The 20,576-nt window shown below is 43.9% G+C and overlaps 1 protein-coding gene and 1 long non-coding RNA gene across 2 annotated transcripts; one reads left to right on the forward strand and one right to left on the reverse strand.

Moving 5' to 3' along the window:
- Positions 1-13: 13 nt before the first annotated feature.
- On the reverse strand, positions 14-4,603 carry PEBP1 (phosphatidylethanolamine binding protein 1). Its single transcript, XM_055551058.1, has 4 exons — positions 4,321-4,603; positions 3,072-3,181; positions 2,579-2,679; positions 14-981 (listed from the first exon to the last, which is right to left on the reverse strand). The coding sequence occupies exons 1-4, from the start codon at positions 4,453-4,455 to the stop codon at positions 764-766; spliced, it is 564 nt and encodes a 187-aa protein (XP_055407033.1). The 5' UTR covers positions 4,456-4,603; the 3' UTR covers positions 14-763.
- Positions 4,604-4,732: 129 nt separating this feature from the next.
- Positions 4,733-19,499, forward strand: LOC129630425 (uncharacterized). The gene is made up of 3 exons (XR_008703701.1): positions 4,733-4,860; positions 10,807-10,994; positions 19,115-19,499. It is a non-coding gene; the product is annotated as an uncharacterized LOC129630425 (long non-coding RNA).
- The last annotated feature ends 1,077 nt before the right edge of the window (positions 19,500-20,576 follow it).

The raw sequence follows: 20,576 nt of genomic DNA on the forward strand, positions 1-20,576 counted from the left end.
TCTGAAGGCCGGGTTCATCTACACAGTGTTTTTATTTTTATTCAACTATAAGCAAACAGCAAAATTAACACAATATTCACCAACTCCAGACTGGTTTTCTTTTTTAAACCAAAGTGTAATCAATTTAACAAGCACAGACTTTCAGATTCTGATAACCTCTTACCCAGCCCTGCTGCTCATCTAGATGGCCAGGCTTTAACAGCAAAGCAATTTCTTCTACGGAGCTTTTTCCAGTATTGCTCTTTAAAGGAGCCACAGTGGGACACTGACACGCAGTAACCAGCCTGAGACGTTGGGGGTTAGCGGACATGCCGGCCCCTGGTTGTCTTGGTGAGACAGAGCCGTGAAAACACATGCCAGTATGTACCTTCACACACAGTTCTGTGCTCAGGCTCACAAAGGCGAAGACAGTCAATCTCTTTTTTGTTTTCAACCTCCCTTAAAGACTCTTTGAAGTTCTGTTCTAATACTGCAGACCTGGTCTTTTTACCAGAATTTTTTTTCTTCTTTAAAGTCTGGGTTGTTGTTCGTCTATTAACATTTGGATAAACTGCATCACAGTACCAAAGAATCCCCCACCAAAACGGAGTTCAAATTTGATCAAAACATAACCCCCCTAACATTATACAATACAGGCAGAAGGAAAGAAAAGTCACCCTAAATCTAAATCTGACCACTCAGGGCTTAGGCAGAGAGATGGGGGAAAATCTACATGCATCACTAAACTGAAACACTGGGAACTCTGGGACGGTGTCCATCTCCTCTACTTCCCAGACAGCTGCTCGTAGAGCTTGGGCACATAATCATCCCATTCGGCCTGGTAACACGTTCCAGCCACTGGGGCCCCAAGCTCATACTTTTTGCGGAAAGAGGCCACCTTGAATTTGCCACGGTGGTCTCCAGATCGGTTGCTGAGAATGGGCTCATCACACTTCAGTGGTCCTTCCTGCTCGTAAACCAGCCAGACGTAGCGGTGCAGGCCTGGAGGGAGAGGCAGGAGGGAAGACATACACATAGCTAAGCATCTGAGAGGGAGATGTCACCCATTTTCTGAGAATGCACCAACTCGGAGGGACCCAGACCACCCCCCATTTATGAGAGGGGGCTAAGTTCACTGCAACTTTATTCACAACAGCCTGGAGGTGAAAGCACTCCAAATGACCACTGACAAATGAAAAGATAAACAAAATATAGTATATATGTATGGTGGAATATTATTCAGCCTTAAAAAAAAGGGCAGGAAATCCTGTCCCATGCTACCACATGGATGAATCTTGGAATGGTTCTATCAATACATATGGCATGGATCTTATATGGAGCTACTGAAACTTTCTTTCAGTATACTGCTGAAATACTGCTGATTAGAGTATAGAAGTTTTTCAACCATTTTGGACTTCTATGACTCAACAATTCTACTAAGTATTTACCCAAGGAAAATGGAAACATGCCCATAAAAGGACAAGAATGGAAATAGCAAATTTATTCATAATATCCAAACACTAAAATGCAAGCCAAATGTCCAGGGAATGGCTACACAAACTGTGGTATATTTGCACAAGGGAATACCACTTGGCAATGAAAAGGAAGGAGCTACTAATCTCACTTGGATGAGTCTCACAGACACTACCTTAAGTCCAGAAGACCAGTCACAAATGCATACTGCATGACACCATTTATAAGAATACAAGAACAGCAAGAGTAATCCATAGAGAGAAGAGCCAGAAAATCATTAGCTCTGGGGAAATTTAACTTAAAAAGTCCCTTAAGAACCTTCTGGGGTGACAGAAACATCCTACATCTTATTTCCCATGGTGCTAACATGAATTTATGCACCGGTCAACATTTATTGATTAAACCCTTCTGATCTGTATGTTTTATTATATGTAAATTATACCTTACTAAACAAATGTGAAAAGGAAAAAGAAGTGAGTCACTGAAGCTTTTTTTGTTAATGAGAACACAGCTGCTACTTGAGAGAACTGCTTTATTCTCATAGGTATACTTTCCATAATTAAATTGCCTGATTTTATAACTGGCTCTAGAGAACTTAAAGAGATGCTTGGGACAGAGGTCCCTCTTATGAATGCATGAGAGGACTTTGAGCTTCTGGGCCTATAGATAAAACACCAGGTCCCTTGTCAGGGACCTTCTTGTACCTCTTCAGAGTTAACTTATGGGTGAACAGTGTGTACAAGATCAAGTGTTCTGCCTCATTCCAGTTCCTTGTTCCAGGAAATGGAAACACCTGTCAGGCACAACATGATAACAGCGCATCTCCCACCATTAGCCTAGGCAGCACTGATCCAACTTGGCAAGGTCCAGTACACTCTTCTCTAAAAGAAGGTCCATCTAACCAGTGCCCATGGTTCTGGCCACAGGACACTACAATGGGTCTGAGTGTCCCTGACAGGCAGCTGCTTTAGAGGGGAACTGAGTTGCCTAAAATCTTCACTAGGGTAAGGACTCTCATAAATATAAAACTCTAAAAGCTAGACTAGGATTTTGTAGCACTTTATATCAATCCTAATATGCACCCAGGCTCCCCTCCCATCTCCTTTCAAATGCAACCTTTACTGACCTGTGCCCTTGGGAGGCCCAGAGCCCACATAATCGGAGAGAACCGTGCCACTGCTGATGTTGTTGCCCTTCATGTTGACCACAAGGAAATGGTGCCATTCCCTGCATGGAGGAAGAGAGGACCATGAGCATCACAGGAAGTCGGTACATACTCACAGGCGAAGTCAGCCAACAGAACTTTAATTAGGGACACCAAAGTCTGAATTTCATGTAATGTCCACATGTCACAAAGTATTATTGCTCTTTTAAAAATGTTAAAATCATTCTCAGCTCATGGGGCTGTACAAAAACAGGCCTGGGCAGATCCAGCTCTCGGCTATTCTAGAATCTTGCTCTAGGGAGCAAAAAGCACACTCAGGTTTAAGCATGGAAGTGAACACCCCAAATCGAGTCTATTTCTTCCCACACAGCATGTCCAGTAAGGGACTTACACAGTGCAAGAAGCACTGGGTCACACTGGATGACCCACTATTCCCCATCTTTCTCCAACTTGCCTGTATTTGGGGTCCTTCCTGCTGGGAGCATCCGGATCTGTCAAGACCAAGGTGTACAATTTACCTGGATCAAGGCCATCCCATGTAATGCTGGTGGGCCGGTTTTTAACCTGTAGGAAGGAACAGATTTGGAGCTTAAAAGTCAGAAATGCTGAAGAAACCAGCACTCTTTCTTTGACCTTGGATTCCTCAAAGGTCAAGCACAGAAATTATTAATAAAAGCTCAACTGTACTGACTCAACAAAGAACCCAGAACTGATGTTTAATATACGTTATTTATTTTAGTCCCAACAACACTATGGGGCTAGTATCCTAGCATGTTATTAACAGAAAGAGGTGGGTCAGGATTTCAAGGGTTGCTGACTACAACCTTACATTATTTGGAATGACACAATCTCTAGACTGGAGACCACATTATCTGGGGCCTGCTAAAGTGAAATCTGAATTAAGTGTATATTTAAAAGGGCAGAGAAAACCAAGATGGACAGACGTGGACAGTGAGTTTGGCAAAAAGAGGCTGCCAGACGGGCACTTTACACACCCAAAACAATAAATTCTGTAAACATCTAAATTAATAAACCATCTGAGCACTGTTTATTCGCACTGCTGCCCCGAAGCTTCAGGACCAACTACTGGCCACGGTGTCCGGGCACCTAGTTCCTCTACTTGGCAGCAGCCAGAACCTGGTTAGGCCTTAGCCAAGTGGGGATGGTGGGGGGGTGCAAAGGACAAACGGTAAAACACGGCCGTTACCCTCGAGCCTTCCAGCTGCAGAACGCACCTACCTTTGGGTGGCTTCCAGCTCCAGACCGTTAAAAACAAAGGAGGAATCACAGGGCCCTGCTGCTCACTGGTTACATAATGCGTCAAATGCCCTCGGGTGGGGCTTTTACTCCCCATACTGCGGCCTAATATTCCGGGCCGGGAGGGGACGCTCTTGGGGCGTGAGCAGCCACTGCCCACTTCCTCCGGGGGAAGGCCTCCTCCCCTGCCTGCTCCTCGAAGTCCCAGGAGAGTGTATCAATTTCTTCCACAGGGCAAGCCCCGCCCGCCACGTGCCAGGTTCCGGGCGCTGGTTACGGGGAGGGAGAGGTCAGCAGGCCTGCGGCTTGGGCACCGCGACTCCCTTCCCTAAGTAGATCCGGCGCACTAGAGGCCGGAACGTCCTCCCCACTTCCACTGGGTCGCCGACCCACGGACCTGAGAGTCTCCCAGCCTCCAGGAGCTGCACCCCTTCCGCCCTCGGTACCTGGGTGGGTGTCAGCACTTTGCCCAGTTCGTCGACCTCCGCCCCGCCGTATTTGACCTGCAGCGGGTGCTGCGGCCGCTCATCCACTTCCTGCAGGCTCAGAGGCCCGGACCACTTGCTGAGGTCCACCGGCATCGCGGAGCCGAGCGGGTCAGACAGCAGAGAAAGCGGCTTGTGGTCTCACAGCAGTCTGCACACTGTACCAAGAAACCTCAAGTCACACGGCCGAGGAGGGCATGCGCCTGAGCCACCGCCCCGCCTCATCCCTGCTCCTCCAGTCACCGGCGGGGAGGGGCCCCACTCTGCTCTCTGATTGGCCGAGCCATGTAGCGCGGGCCGTCCGGCGCTCCCGGGTCAATGCACCAGGCTTGGCCTTTCTTTTTGCAGAGGGAGATCTAGCTACTCGCTGCCGGAGGAGTTCCCAAGAGTTATGACTGAGCTTGCAAGACTGTTGTTTCAAGAATTGCAATTGAGCTACTTTCGATTTTTTTTTTAAGCTTTTTGCCTTTTTCTTTGTTCAACCTTATAAATGCAGAAATGGTAAGGCCTCGCCTTTCTCTCGCACTTCTTAAAGCAACCCATATTGCCCCGCCTCGTTGTACTTTCGCGCATGCTCACTGGCTTCTGTAACGGCCCGGAGAGGGTTTTGGGGGGAGCTTGTCAGCGTTGTTCTCAACCGGGAGGAATATTTGCACATGCCGTTTGATTCTCTTATCCCCTCTTGCATCTGCCTCCAATGCGGGAGACCCGGGTTTGATCCCTGGGTCGGGAAGATACCCTGGAGAAGGAAATGGCAACCCACTCCAGTACTCTTGCCTGGAAAATTCCATGGACTGAGGAGCCTGGTAGGCTACAGTCCATGGGGTCGCAAAGAGTCGGACACGACTGAGCGACTTCACTTTCTTTCTGTCTGCGCTTTTCTCAACTGGCAAGAATATTTGCACATAGCGTTTGATTCTCCTATCTGCACTTGGTCTTGCCAAGATTTGGAAATTTTTTTTTTTTTAACTTGTGAAACGAGGAATGTTGCTCACCATCTAGTGTGTGTTGTTTTTTTTTTTTTTATTAATTTTTATTGGAGTATAGTTGCTACCATCCGGTTTTAAAAGAATGAAGCCAGCCACTGCATTCCCCGGTCTACAATATAGGGTACCCTGAAAGGTATTCGGGACAGAACGAGGCACTTTGTGCTTTGGGGAAGAAAGGGCAAAACTATTAGATAATTAGATATATTCTAAGATAATTTTTTTTAATTAATCCAGATTCTTGCATCTTTCCATACTTTTTTTAAAAAGCGCTAAAATCATGAACTATTTGCTCCTAGAAGCAACCTTATACTAAGACTTAAGCTTGATCGCACATACCCCTTAGCCAAAATTACATATGTACTGGCTTCTCCCCCTTCCTCTTCCAAGCAGTTCCTCAGAGCTATGCTGTGCATTTTTGTTTTAGTCAACAAACCATAGTTATTATTCCTCCTTTGTTGACAAGTGACTCTGCCTCAAAACTGCTTTCGTTGTGGCCACCAGATGCTTTATTTTTGCTAAATATGATGGGCACTATTTACTAGTCCTTACCTAATATGACCTTAAGGCTTCCCTGGTGACTCAGACATTATAGAATCCATTTGTAATTCAGGAAACCTGGATTCAATCCCTTGAGGAGGGCGTGGGGACTCACTCCAGTATTCTTGCCTGGAGAATCCCATAGATAGAGGAACCTGGCGGGCTACCATCCGTGGGTTGCTAAGTGTGGGACACGACTGAAGAGACCATAGGACAATTTTTGACATTGATCACTACCCGCCCCCCAAGTTGTTTGTTGTTTTTTAGTTACTACTAGGAAATAATACAAGTGCTTTGTAGAAAATTAAGATTAAAAAAATCCAAAGAAATAATTAAGAATCACTTCTATTCCACTATTTAGACATAAACATCGGTAACAATTTGGGACATATCTTTCCAATTTTAAAATTATGAATAGAAATAATTTTGTTCTGTTTGTTCACCAAAACAATTACATTTACTTTACCATTGTAGAATATTTGTATTAAAAATAGATCTTCATGAGACTTCCCTGGCAGTCCATTGGTTAAGGCTTCTCCCCAAATGCAAGGGGTGTGGGTTCAGTCCCTGATGATTGGGGAAATAAGATCCCACATGCCTAGCAGCCAAATAACCAAAACATAAAGCAGAAACATTATTGTGACAAATTCAGTAAAGACTTTAAAAATGATCCACATACTGAAAAAAAATTTTTTTAAACTTCATTTCTTTAATGGTTTAGATGCACCACAATTTATTCACTTCTTTATGTTGGACATTTGTGCTTTTTTGTTGTTTTTTCATTTTACAAATATCACTGAAATGAATGTGTGTGTGAGAGAGAGAACTAGAACCACTTCCATTAAAACAATGGTTGAAAGTGAAAGTCACTCAGTTGTGTCCAACTCTTTGTTATCCCATGCACTATACATTCCGTCAATTCTCCAGGCCAGAATACTGGAGTGGGTAGCCTTTCCCTTTTCCAGGGGATCTTCCCAACCCAGGAATTGAACCAGGTCTCTTGCATTGTGGGCAGATTCTTTACCAGCTGAGCTACAAGGGAAGCCCAACAATTCTGCAGTGGGTAGCCTATCCCTTCTCCAGAGGATATTCTATACCCAGGAATCAAACCGGGGTCTCCTGCATTGCAGGAGATTCTTTACCAACTGAGCTATCAGGGAAGTTGGAACCAACCAAACTATATTTACTACCATCCACTGTGTGCAGATCAGCCTGTTCCCATAAGGACTGCTGCCATTACCAAGTGCATGCTCCCTATAGGTCAGTTCATTCCAAGAATGACTAACATTCACCAAGCATCCACTGTAGGTATACCCCAGTAACAACAATTATTATCACTAAGCACTGCGTGCAAGGCAGTGTGCTCCAGTGAGAACAACTTCTGTCACCTGATGGTTATCACTTCCCCATGCGAGGCCTTGCCCGAAGACCTTGATGCTCAGAGTTTCATTTCAGCCTCACACCAATCCCATGTGCGAGGCACTGCTCTTCACCCATTTCATAGATAAATAAACTAAGACTTGGAGAAGTAGAAGTGACAAAGCAGGTTGAAAGCCCACCTGGCCCCCAGTGTCAGATGGACATAAAGTCCTTAAGCATGCTTTAGCTGGAAGTGCTGGCAGTAGATGAGGCAAGCATGGTCTTTGACTCCAGAAAACTTTCCACTGGTGAAGGTTTATACAGTAAATCACCATTACGACCCTGCCCGGCTGCCATGAGAATGCAACTCTCACACCTCTGACTGCAGGGAGAGAAGTTGGCCAGGGCCCCCACTGCTGGTCTCTGCTTTGAGGCCAAGACTATGCTTTGGCAGACTGCCCACAGCCCATGACCAAACTTGGCAGGATCAAGCTGCCACAGCTGGGAGGCTCAGGGCTTCTCTGTGGTCAGGACCAGCTTGCCTGTTTCCTTGGAACTGCACCTCAGGCTAGGTTACTACCTTCCCTGGCTCAGGTTCTCTCCCCATTTTTTCTCAGTCATATCTCCTAATAAATTCCTTGCACATTGAATCCCATTTTGTCATCAGCTTCTCAGATGACCAAGAGTGACACTCCCAAGTTTAAGAGACAGTATGAGGACCACCTACAGTGGGAGCAAGCTTGAGGTGTGTTTGAGGATTCTGGGCTTGGACCAGTGAGCAGACTGGTTTTGCTATTAGGTAGGGGCAGATGGATGACGTAGCAAAAGGACAGCGAAAGGAAAGTCCTCATTTTTTTTTTAACATATAAAAAAATTTTAGCCATCTTTAATATACAAGTGGGCTTCTCTGAAGGCTCAGTGGTAAAGAATCTGCCTACAATGCAGAAGACTCAGGTTCGATCCCTAGGTTGGGAAGATCACCTGGAGAAGGAAATGGCAACCCACACCAGTATTCTTGCCTGGAAAATCCCTTGGAAAGAGGAGCCTGGTGGGCTACAGTCCATGGGATTGCTGGAGTCAGACACGACTTAGTGGCTAAACCACAACCACTGATACACAGTTAATCAGCCAAATAACATAATCTAAGGGCACAGGAATGGAAATCAGAATGCATTCACAGTTCTAATTCGTCACCTAGTACCTATGAAACCTTGGGCAAGGGGAACAGGCAGAAGAATGGCTTCTCAAAGATGGCCACATCCTAATTCCCAGAGTCTGTGAAAATATTCCATTTATATGACTAGGGGGGATTATGATACCAGATGGAAATAAGGTTGTTAATCAACTGACCTTAAAATCAGTTTACCCTCAATTATCTGGGTGGGCACAATGTAATCACAAAGGTCCTTAAATGGGGAAGAAGGCGGGCTTGTTAGAAGGAGAGGGATTCCATGTGAGAAAAACTTGACCAGCCATTGCTGGTTTTGCAGGTGGAGGAAGGGGCCAGAAGCCAAGGAGTGCAGGGAGCCTATAGAAGCTGAAAAAGGCAAGAAACCAGATTCCTCTCTAGAGGCTCCAGAATGAATGTAGCCCTGCTGACACCTTGATTTTAGCCCAGTGAGACCCATTTCAGACTTTTGATGTCCAGAAACGTAAGATAATAAATTCACGTTGCCGTAAGCCACTAAGTTTCCGGTAATTTGTTGTAGCAACAATAAGAAAGTTATACAGAATATGACCTTTCCTCACTAAGCCTCAGTTTTCCTGTCTCTAAAATGGGTTTGTCAACACCCCTGAAATGATCATAGTGAGAATTAAATGAAACACAGGTGGTGTGCTTCATACACAACCTAGCACCTCCTGCTGCTGCTGCTAAGTCACTTCAGTCGTGTCCAACTCTGTGCAACCCCACAGACCACAGCCCACGAGGCTCCCCTGTCCCTGGGATTCTCCAGGCAAGAGCACTGGAGTGGGTTGCCATTTCCTTCTCCAATGCATGAAAGTGAAAAGTGAAAGTGAAGTCGCTGAGTCTTGTCCGACTCTTAGCGACCTCATGGACTGCGGCCCACCAGGCTCCTCCATCCATGGGATTTTCCAGGCAGGCGTACTGGAGTGGGGTGCCATTGCCTTCTCTGAGCACCTCCTAATGGGAGGCTATTACTATTTTTACATTATATAAAATTCATAAATACAAACATAAAATTAATTAATTGATTAATAATCCAACCAACCAAAAGCAATGAGCATCTTGTGATTTTCCTTCCAGACTTCGTTGTATATAAATGTGAATATGCATATATGATAATTTGGATTCAATATGAACTGGGTCAAATTATACATACATGCTACTGTGTAATTTGCTGTTCTTCACTTCCTCCTGTCATGTCCATGAATAAACTACTACAGCAACATTCTTAATGGCTGCACAGGATTCTATTGTGTCTATCAATCGCTTGTTTAAAACACAACATTTCCCATTTGGGAATACTTAAGATGATCTCACTAGTAGGCTCTAGAAACGTCTCACAATATGTGTTCTTTTACATGTACATATTCTTTACATGTACACTTACTTGGTTGTTTGTTTTCTCCTAAGGATAAAAATCATAGAAGTGAGCCAAACATTTGCATTTTCAGTTTGGGATACCATATTCCATACTGTGTGAAGTCTCTGTGACTGATTTTTAAGCCAAAAGGAAACCTTGTGATCAACAGATTTATTCTGTTGTGTGTTTGTCTTTTTTTTTTTTTTAATTTGGCTGTGTTGAGTCTGAGTTGCGGCACACAGGATGGGCCTGCTCAGTAGTTGTGGTGCTCAGGCTTAGTTGCCCTGTGGCATGGGGGATCCCAGTTCCCCGACCAGGGGTTGAACCCACGTCTCCTGCATTACAAGGCAGATTTTTTTTTGAACTTTTTATTTTATATTGGGGTATAGATGGTTAATGGGCTTCTATGTTAGCTCAGCTGGTAAAGAATCCACCTGCAATGCAGGAGACCCCGGTTCAATTTCTGGGTCAGGAAGATCCCCTGGAGGAGGACATGGCAACCCACTCCAGAATTCTTGCCTGGAGAATCCCCATGGGCAGAGCATCCTGGCGGGTTACATCCCACGGGGTTGCAAAGAGCAGACAGGACTGAGTGACTAAGCACAGCACAGCACAGCATAGCCAGTTAACAGTGTTGTGATAGTTTCAGGTGAACAGCGAAGGGACTCAGACAAGGCAAATTCTTAACCACTGGGCCACCAGGGACGTCCTTCTCTCATGGTTTTTATCTGCTTGTTTTTGTTTTACCTTCTCATTTGTTTTTCAATGTTCCTTTCTATCTCTGCGAAGTTTTATATTCATGATTTTAACAATATATATAGAATATATCTGATCCACATAAGAACACAAACTTCTATATTATCTCTTATTTAATATTCAATGTTGAACATTTTCTGTTACTAAATACATTTGAAAAAATTGTTTTTTAAAACAACTGTCAATTATGATGTCATGAATAATTTGATCATGCATTTGTTGTCAGATATTGAGACTGGTTCTCATTTACCCTCCCATAGTTTAGGAAACTGATGTTCAGAAAGCCTCAGGGACTCGCCAAAGGCTGAAATCCAACTGAAAGGAGAACCTGTCTTGTCTGTGGGGAGAGGACTTCTGCCAGCCAGAGCGGTGGAGCCAGGCACACCTGCAGATGCCTCGGGAAAGCCTTGTTTTTGTCTAGAAACCAAGAAGTGCTTTAAAAATCCAGGTAAAAGCTCAGCCCTGGGGGTGTTTTTTAGCTCCTGACATTTATTGCTTACTCAGGTCACGGTAGAGGTCTTAAAGGAGGTGGAGAAAGCAATTTTTAAAAAGAAAAACAATGTTAGTACTTATGGACACACATCTACTCTGTACATTTGCCTTTCTGGGTTGTAAATTGTGAGTCTCGGCAAGGAGCTTTTGTAGGGCTGCTGTGGGTAGACTAGAATGAATGAGCCTGTAAAACCACAGGCTGTTTTTGTTTGTTGAGTAAGGGCAGGAAATTCACTGATGTGGTTATTCAGCGGAATGGCTTCATTCCAGTTTTACTCTTGTGCTTCTGCTAGAGAAAGTGTTTCATAAGGGAGGCCTGAACAAAGATAAATCTCCCACCTGTGGCCAAAACTTGAGTTCATAAACTGTCATCAAGGCCATTTCAGTGACCTTGGAACTGTGACTCCAGGGGTCCAGGCTCTGGCTCTTGGCCAAGGAGATGGACTGAGACATTGTTCTAGAAATTGACCTTCAACTGGTTTCCATCATTCCACTTGTTAGTTTTTGGTTTTTTTTTGAGATTTTTGCTTTTCCTCTCCAAGAATTTCAAAACATTTTAAAACACACTCATTCCCATTGGCACCTTCTGCATAAAATAGTTTAGGAAAGAGGCAGAAAATTAATTTTAAAAACAAGGAAATTCTAGTTTCTTCAGAAAATTAAAAATGGAATTACCATATGATTCAACAACCCCACTTCTGAGTGTAGATCCAAAGGAACTGGAAGCAGAGTCTCAGAGAGATCTTTGTAAATCGTGTCTACAACAGCCTCATTCACAATAGCCAAGAAGCAGAAGCAGCCAGCGTCCATCGACAGATGAATGAATAGACAAAATGTGGTGTATACATACAATGAAATACTCTTCAGCTTTATAAAGGAAATGCTGACGTAAGCTACAACATGAATGAAACTTGAGGACATTATGCTAAGTGAAATAAGCCAGAAACAAAAGGACAAATACTGTATGATTCCACTTACATGAGATATCTAAAGTTGTCAATTCATAGACACGGAAAATAGAATAGTGTAGCCAAGAACCAGGTAGGAAGGAGGGGATAGGGAGTTGTTTAATGAGAATAGTGTTGCAGTTTTGCAAGGTGAAAACGTCCCAGAGGTTGGTTGCACAATGGTCTAATATAATAACACAATAGAATATTGTAGGCTGCAGTCCATGGGGTCACTAGGAGTCAGACACGACTGAGTGACTTCACTTTCACTTTCATGCATTGGAGAAGGAAATGGCAACCCACTCCAGTGTTCTTGCCTGAAGAACCCCAGGGATGGGGGAGCCTGGTGGGCTGCCATCTATGGGGTTGCACAGAATTGGACACGATTGAAGCAACTTAGCAGCAGCAGCAGCAGCAGCACCACCCCCCGAAAAGGAATGAAGTGCTGATATATGCTACCATGTAAATGAACCTTGAAAACCCTGGTATAAGTGAAAGAAGCCAGACACAAAAATCAAATATTTTATGGCTCTATTTATGTGAAATATCCAGAATAGGTAAGTCCACAGACACAGAAAGCAGATTGATGGTCACCATGCCTAGGAGTAGGAAATGGGAAACTACTACAGTTTTATTTTGAGGTGATAAAAATGTTCTGAAACCTGATAGAGGTGGTGGTTGTACAGCACTGTGAATGTATTAAATGCCACTGCACGATTCACTTTTTAATTTTTATTTATTTTTTGGCCACATCAAGCGGCATGTGGGTGGGATCTTAGTTCCCCAACCAGGAATCAAACCTGAGCCCCACGCAGCACAAGCTCAGGGTCTTAACCGCTGGACCACCAGGAAAGCCACTCCACACTTTAAGAATGGTTAATTTTTGTTACATGAATCTTCAGTTCAGTTCAGTTCAGTTGCTCAGTCGTGTCTGACTCTTTGTGACCCCATGGACTGCAGCACACCACACCTCTCTGTCCATCACCAACTCCTGGAGTTTATTCAAACTCATGTCCATTGAGTCAGTGATGCCATCCAACCATCTCATCCTCTGTCGTTCCATTCTCCTCCTGCCTTCAATCTTTCCCAGCATCAGGGTCTTTTCAAATGAGTCAGCTCTTCACATCAGGTGGCCAAAGTATTGGAATTTCAGCTTCAGCATCAGTCCTTCTAATGAATATTCAGGACTGATTTCCTTTAGGATCCAACTTGAGGTTGGATCTCCTTGCAGTCCAAGGGACTCTCGAGAGTCTTCTCCAACACCACAGTTCAAAAGCATCAATTCTTTGGTGCTCAGCTTTCTTCACAGTCCAACTCTCACATCCATACATGACTACTGGAAAAACCATAGCTTTGACTAGATGGACCTTTGTTGGCAAAGTAATGTCTCTGCTTTTAAATATGCTGTCTAGGTTGGTCATAACTTTTTTTCCAAGGAGTAAGAGTCTTAATTTCATGGCTGCAATCACCATCTACAGTGATTTTGGAGTCCAAAAAAATAAAGTCTGTCACTGCTTCCACTGTTTCTCCATCTATTTGCCATTAATTGATGGTATCGGATGCCATGATCTTAGTTTTCTGAATGTTGAGTTTTAAGCCAACTTTTCCACTCTCCTCTTTCACTTTCATCAAGAGGCTCTTTAGTTCTTCTTCGCTTTCTGCCATAAGGGTGGTGTCATCTGCCTATCTGAGGTTATTGATATTTCTCCCGGCAATCTTGATCCCAACTTGTGCTTCCTCCAGCCCAGCATTTCTCATGATGTACTCTGCATATAAGTTAAATAAGCAGGATGACAATATACAGCCTTGAAGTACTCCTTTTCCTATTTGGAACTAGTCTGTTGTTCCATGTCCAGTTCTAACTGTTGCTTCCTGACCTGCATACAGGTTTCTCAAGAGGCAGGTCAGGTGGTCTGGTATTCCCATTTCTTTCAGAATCTTCCACAGTTTGTTGTGATCCACACAGTCAAATGGAGAAGGCAATGGCACCCCACTCCAGTACTCTTGCCTGGAAAATCCCATAGATGGAGGAGCCCGGTAGGCTGCAGTCCATGGGGTCACTAAAAGTCAGACACGACTAAGTGACTTCACTTTCACTTTTCACTTTCATGCATTGGAGAAGGAAATGGCAACCCACTTCTGTATTCTTGCCTGGAGAATCCCAGGGATGGCGGAGCCTGATGGGCTGCCTTCTATGGGGTCGCACAGAGTCCATAGACACGACTAAAGCGACTTAGCATAGCATAGCATACACAGTCAAAGGCTTTGGCATAGTCAATAAAACAGAAATAGATGATTTTCTGGAACTCTCTTGCTTTTCTGATGATCCAGCAGATGTTGGCAATTTGATCTCTGGTTCCTCTGCCTTTTCTAAAACCAGCTTGAACATCTGGAAGTTCACGGTTCACGTATTGCTGAAGCCTGGCTTGGAGAATTTTGAGCATTACTTTACTAGCGTGTGAGATGAGTGCAATTGTGCAGTAGTTTGAACATTCTTTGGCATTGCCTTTCTTTGGGATTGGAATGACAACTGACCTTTTCCAGTCCTGTGGCCACTGCTGAGTTTTCCATATTTGCTGCCATATTGAGCGCAGCACTTTCACAGCATTATCTTTTAGGATTTGAAATAGCTCCACTGGAATTCCATCACCTCTACTATTTTGTTCGTAGTGATGCTTCCTAAGGCCCACTTGACTTCACATTCCAGGATGTCTGGCTCTAGGTGAGTGATCACACCATCATGATTATCTGGGTCATGAAGATCTTTTTTGTAGTATTCTCACCACCTTTTCTTAATATCTTCTGCTTCTGTTAGGTCCATACCATTTCTGTCCTTTATTGTGCTCATCTTTGCATGAAATGTTCCCTTGCTATCTCTGATTTTGTTGAAGAGATCTCTAGTATTTCCCATTCTATTGTTTTTCTCTCTTTATTTGCACTGATCACTGAGGAAGGCTTTCTTATCTCTCCTTGCTATTCTTTGGAACTCCGCACTCAAATGGGAATATCTTTCCTTTTCTCCTTTGCTTTTCACTTGTATTCTTTTCACAGCTATTTGTAAGGCCTCCTCAGCCATTTTGCTGTTTTACATGAATCTTACTTCAATTAAAAAAATAAGCAAATTCTAGAAGTCACCTGCAGATGTTTTCAGGCTCAGAGATTGCTTACATGGTTACTCTGCAATTGGCATGTGCTTTCAGAGACTGGGAAACAACAATAGATTAAGGAATATAGACACTGGTGTTGCCTTTGCCAACACCCATTTCTCTTTCAATTAATATCTCCCCACTCTTCCTTTGGAATCATCCTTCTGTCTCAGTTCCTGTGGTGTAGGTGGGGCTGCAGGGATAATCACGTGACCCAACTCTAGCCAACCAAAGCATCGGATCCCTCTTGTCTAGCCATTGGTTCAGGGATGCACAGGTGTGTCAAGCCAAACCAGTGAGACTCAGTTCCAGGACACTGGGAAGAGTGAATCTCTCTTCCAGCAGTGCTGCTGAAGATAGAATATGTCAGCCTAGAGATGTTGGTGGTTATCTTCCCACCAGGACCAAAGAGGCTGCCTGGGAAAGGAGCCAATACAGAGGAAAGTATCTCGGAGATAGTCATCATGACATGATGACATTGACACTGTTTGACCCCTAGATGGAGCCAAGCATGAAACAAGATCTACCTTTGGACTTTTCAGATACAGGAGCCAGCAAATTCCATTTTGGACGTGTGCCTATTTAAGTTGAATGTTTTTCATTTGCAACAGAATGAGTCCTTGATCACTGTAGATGATCTGCTCATCAAAAAGTAGCTAGAAATAGAAACAAGGTCTCTCAAGTCATGCTAAAACTAAGTGAAGCCTCATTCATTCAGACCTTAAACTATCAAGACAGTGATTATTCAAACTGGAATCTTTACTATCTTCATGAAAAATGGCTTGCCTTATGTCTTTTTAAAAAATCCAAATCTCTATATCCAGGAATCTGTATTTTTATTATTATTATTTTAAGATTTATTTATTTATTTTTGGCTTTACTGGATCTTTGTTGCTGTGCACCGGGCTTTCTCCAGTTGCAGCCAGAGGGGACTACTCTTTGTTGCATTATGTGGGCTTCTCATTGCAGTGGCTTCTTTGGTTGCGGAACACAAGCTCTAGGCATGCAGGCTTCAGTAGTTCCAGAGGATGGGCTCAGTAGTTGTGGCACATGGGCTTAGTTGCTCTGCAGTATTTGGGATCTTCCCTGCCCAGGGATTGAACACATGTCCCCTGCTTTTGGCAGGTAGATTCCACTAGACCACCAGGGAAGTCCCTTGCCTTATGCCTTAAACAAGAGAAGCCATAGAATGCCCAGCCTGCCCACAGCCCCTGGGAAGTCCTCATGAGTCCATTCCTGCCCCACCTAATAGGCAGTGCACAGGCCTGTCAAACCACCTGTGAACTAGCCTGGCTCAAAAAAGGTGACCCACACCAATCAGATTCGACCTCTTGAATCTGCACTAGTATATGAGAAGGAACAGGCAGGTATAAGTAACTGGTAGGAGCTACTGCAGAAAGGAGAAGATGTACAGATGGTGCAAAGGGGCCATTAAAGGAGTCTTGTGCAGGCTAGAAATCGGAGGCAACAGGGAGTGTGGGTAAAAGGGTAAATAGTATGGAGGAGAAATGGCCCATAGATAGTGGGAAAACAGCAGATTCACAGAGAAAAATGAGTACCGAAGAGATAGCTTCCCTTCTCCAGAGCTGACCCACTCCACAAAAAGGCTCCAGGTGGGTTCCAGACCACCAGCACCCTTTCAGCAAACATTTTGTTTTTTAAAATTTATTTTATCTAACTAAGTATAGTTGATTTACAATGTTGTGTTAATTTCTTCTATATAGCAAAGTGATTCAGCTACATATATATTTATATATTATATATACATATATACATTCTTTTCATATTCTTTTCCATTATGGCTTATCACAAGATATTGAATATAGTTCCCTGTGCTATACACTAGGACCTTGTTGTTTATCCATTCTCTATATAACAGTTTGTATCTACTAATCCCAAACTCCCCATCCATCCCTCCCACCCCCATCCCCTTGGCAACCACAATTCTGTTCTCTGTGTGAGTCTTTTTCTGTTTCATAGATAAGTTTGTGTCATATTTTAGATTCCACATGTAGGTGATAGATATGGTATTTGTCTTTTTCTTACTTAATATTCTCTAAATCTATCCATGTTGCTGCAAATGGCATTATTTCATTCTTCTTTATGGCCGAGTGGTATTCCACTGTATGTATGTACCACATCTTTACCCATTCATCAGTCCAAGGACATTTAGGTTGTTTCTATGTATCGCCTACTGTGAATAGTGCTACTATGAACACTGAGGTGCAGGCATCTTTTTAAATTATGGTTTTGTCCAGATACATGCCCAGGAGTGGATTGCTGGATCATGTGGTAACTCTATTTTTATTTTTTTGAGGAACCTTCACCACACTGTTCTCCACAGTAATTTTCTCAATTTACATTCCTACCACCAAAAGAAACACCTTATTCTTCAGGTGACCTCAGCACTTCTCTGTCCCAAGAAACCGTTAATCAGTACTCTTTCAGTTGCAAGTGACTAAAATGCAGTGCAAATGGAATCCTTAAAGAAGAAAAGGTATTAGTTCTGGTACTGGGGATGCCAATGGATAGTTGACTTCAGAAGTATCTGGATCCACAGGCTTAAATGGTGCCCTAAGTATCCCTTCTATTTCTCAACTTTGTTGGCCTCTGGGCTGGTGTCAATCCAAAGTAGACTCTCCCTTAATGTTACCAGACAGTCGTTGTGGTCAGCTGCTTCTAAGACAGCCCCAGTGATCCCCCTACCTCCTGGTATTCACAGCCTTGTGTAGTCCCTTCCCCTTGAGTAACCTGCTTCTAATCAATGCTGCTGCTAAGTCACTTCAGTCATGTCCGACTTTGTGTGACCCCAGAGATGGCAGCCCACCAGGCTCCCCTGTCCCTGGGATTCTCCAGGCAAGAACACTGGAGTGGGTTGCCATTTCCTTCTCCAATGCATGAAAGTGAAAAGTGAAAGTGAAGTCACTCAGTCGTGTCTGACTCTTCGAGACCCCATGGACTGCAGCCCACCAGGCTCCTCTGTCCATGGGACTTTCCAGGCAGGAGTACTGGAGTGGGGTGCCATTGCCTTCTCTGCTTCTAATCAATAGACTGGAGGAAATGGCAACCCACTCCAGTATTCTTGCCTGGAAAATTCCATGGACAGAGGAGCCTGACGGGCTACAGTCCATGGGGTCGTGAAGAGTCAGACATGACCGAGTGACTAACACTGTCACTGTCATGTTAATGGGATGTCACTTCTGTGATTAGCTTATATAAGACTGGGACTTAGCTCTTACTGGCGCAGACTCTATTGCCATCTCCTCTGGTTAAATTTCATAAAATCGCCTGCCAAGTAGAAAGACTCATGTGATAAGGAACTGAGGGTGGCCCTTGGCCAACAGCCATTGAAGACTTGAAACCCTCAGGCCAATGTCCCACCAGGCACTGAATCCTGCCAACAACCACCAGGTGAGGTTGGAAGCAGATTGTTCCCCAGTCAAGGCTCCAGATGAATGAACTGTCTGGCTTCCAGTGAAAAACCTACGTATAATTTCTCAGGCCATAGGCAATTCAAAGGCTTTACCTGGCAGGCCTCTGGGAGGAAAGCTGCCCTTCCCACACCAGACCTGGTGCATGGGCAGCAGATTGCTGTCTCTAAGGGAGTTGCATTCAAGGACTCAGCCCCTCTTACCTGTCAAACTCTCATGTATATTGTGCTCCTTGCTTCCTGGGTCCCTTTATCTGAGGTCCTAGGCAGAGGTCCTCTCCAGGCACCTCTGCCAAGGCCTCCTTATGGGGGAGGGTGGGGCATGACCTTGCAGTCACTTGCTCACTCTGACCTCATACCCAGTATTTTTCTACTCCTATCCCTCCTCTCTCTCCATCCCCACCCTGAAAGTCCCAGGGGCTATAAAATCTCTTCAACAGTGAGATGTATATAGGGGAAAATTCAACGGGGAGAGTAGGTACTTCCTCCAGTTTCAGTCTCTTCTCTAAACCATCTAAGCAAATGATCAAAGGCTTAAATTTTTCATTTTCAGCTTGTAGCTTTAATTGGCTACTTGCACACCTGACACTTTAGCACTCTGTCCCAGCTAGACTGGGATCCTGACAAGGAGACCCCGCCGCCGCTGCCAAGTCGCTTCAGTCATGTCCGACTCTGTGCGACCCCACGGACTGCAGCCTACCAGGCTTCTCCATCCATGGGATTCTCCAGGCAAGAACACTGGAGTGGGTTGCCATTTCCTTCTCCAAGGAGACCCCAGCTTATGCCAAATCTTCACCAGGGATTGAACTCATGCTTCCTATATTGGAACATAGAGTCTTAACCACTGGACCACCAGGCTTTGAAGTCTGACACGTTGATTGCAGACTTTTGAAAGACCCTGAGGCAGAGCTCCTGGTGCACAGAAATTGTGAGATGATATATAATATATTAATATTATTTTAAACTGCAAAGTCTGTGGTGATTTCTTATGCAGCAATAGCTGACCAGTGACAGCCACCAGCTACTTCAGGTGAATTTGTTCAGGTTAGCAACTCCAGCAGGAGGAGGGGTTGCCTGCGGAATACAGGGACTGCCTTTCACTAATCCAGACCAACTGTGGGCCCCACCTTAACCCACTCATTATCACTCTGACCAGCCTGGGTCCTCATCCCCTCCATAGCTCCATTCCAACAGTGTTTGCTTAGAATTGGGGCGGGGCAGCTTTCCAAAGGAAAATAATTGTGCCAATACCAGAAAGAAGAGAAACAGAGGCAGAAAAGCAAAAGCAAGACATATATTCTACAGGTAGCAAGGGAGTAAAAGTCTACACCTTTGCAGAGATCTTATTAACCAGCTCAAAAGAGCAACTTCCAAGCACTGTGTTAGTAAGCTTTTTGCATGAGTTCACAGCTAATACTAATACTAATTACTTATGATACTGGCCACTTTTTTACACTCCATCATTACTTATTAAAATTTTATGAGCTTACTAGAGGTTTCTGCATACTCCAGAAATTAAGCAACTCCAGCTGACCCTTGAACAACATGAAGGTCCACTTATACATGGATTTTTTTCAGTATATATATTGAAAAATGTTTTGGATATTTGTGACTATTTGAAAAAACTGGCACATGGACCATATAACCTAGAAATATAGAAAAAATTAAGAAAAAGGTAAGACATGAGTGCATAAAATGTATGTAAATAAATAACATACAGAATTTTAAAAATAAAAATATCACATACAAAATATACATTGACTGTTTATGGTATGAGTAAGGCTTGTGGTCAGCATTAGCCTTGACCATGAAGGAACTGGTACCCCTAACCAGTATGTTGTTCGAGGGTCAACTGTACATTTATTAAAACACATTAACCTACCATTTGCTTTGACTTCCCCAACTTGTTCAAATTAGGAAGGTTTTGCTGTTAATTAACATTTGTCCAGAAGTTCAAGGCAAGTGAACAGAGATTAGATAACCAAAGGGTGCCCAGCTATTTCCCTTAGTCAAAG

The sequence above is a fragment of the Bubalus kerabau genome, chromosome 16 (genome assembly GCF_029407905.1).
Source record: "Bubalus kerabau isolate K-KA32 ecotype Philippines breed swamp buffalo chromosome 16, PCC_UOA_SB_1v2, whole genome shotgun sequence".
NCBI lineage: Eukaryota > Metazoa > Chordata > Mammalia > Artiodactyla > Bovidae > Bubalus > Bubalus kerabau.

Excerpts from the sequence above, each read along its gene's own strand:
- PEBP1 (XM_055551058.1), bottom strand. The coding sequence starts at position 4,455 with ATGCCGGTGGACCTCAGCAAGTGGTCCGGGCCTCTGAGCCTGCAGGAA. Across the intron at positions 2,680-3,071 it reads AGGAAGGACCCCAAATACAG|GGAATGGCACCATTTCCTTG; the intron begins GCAAGTTGGAGA and ends TCCTCCATGCAG. Across the intron at positions 982-2,578 it reads TGGGCCTCCCAAGGGCACAG|GCCTGCACCGCTACGTCTGG; the intron begins GTCAGTAAAGGT and ends CTCTCCCTCCAG.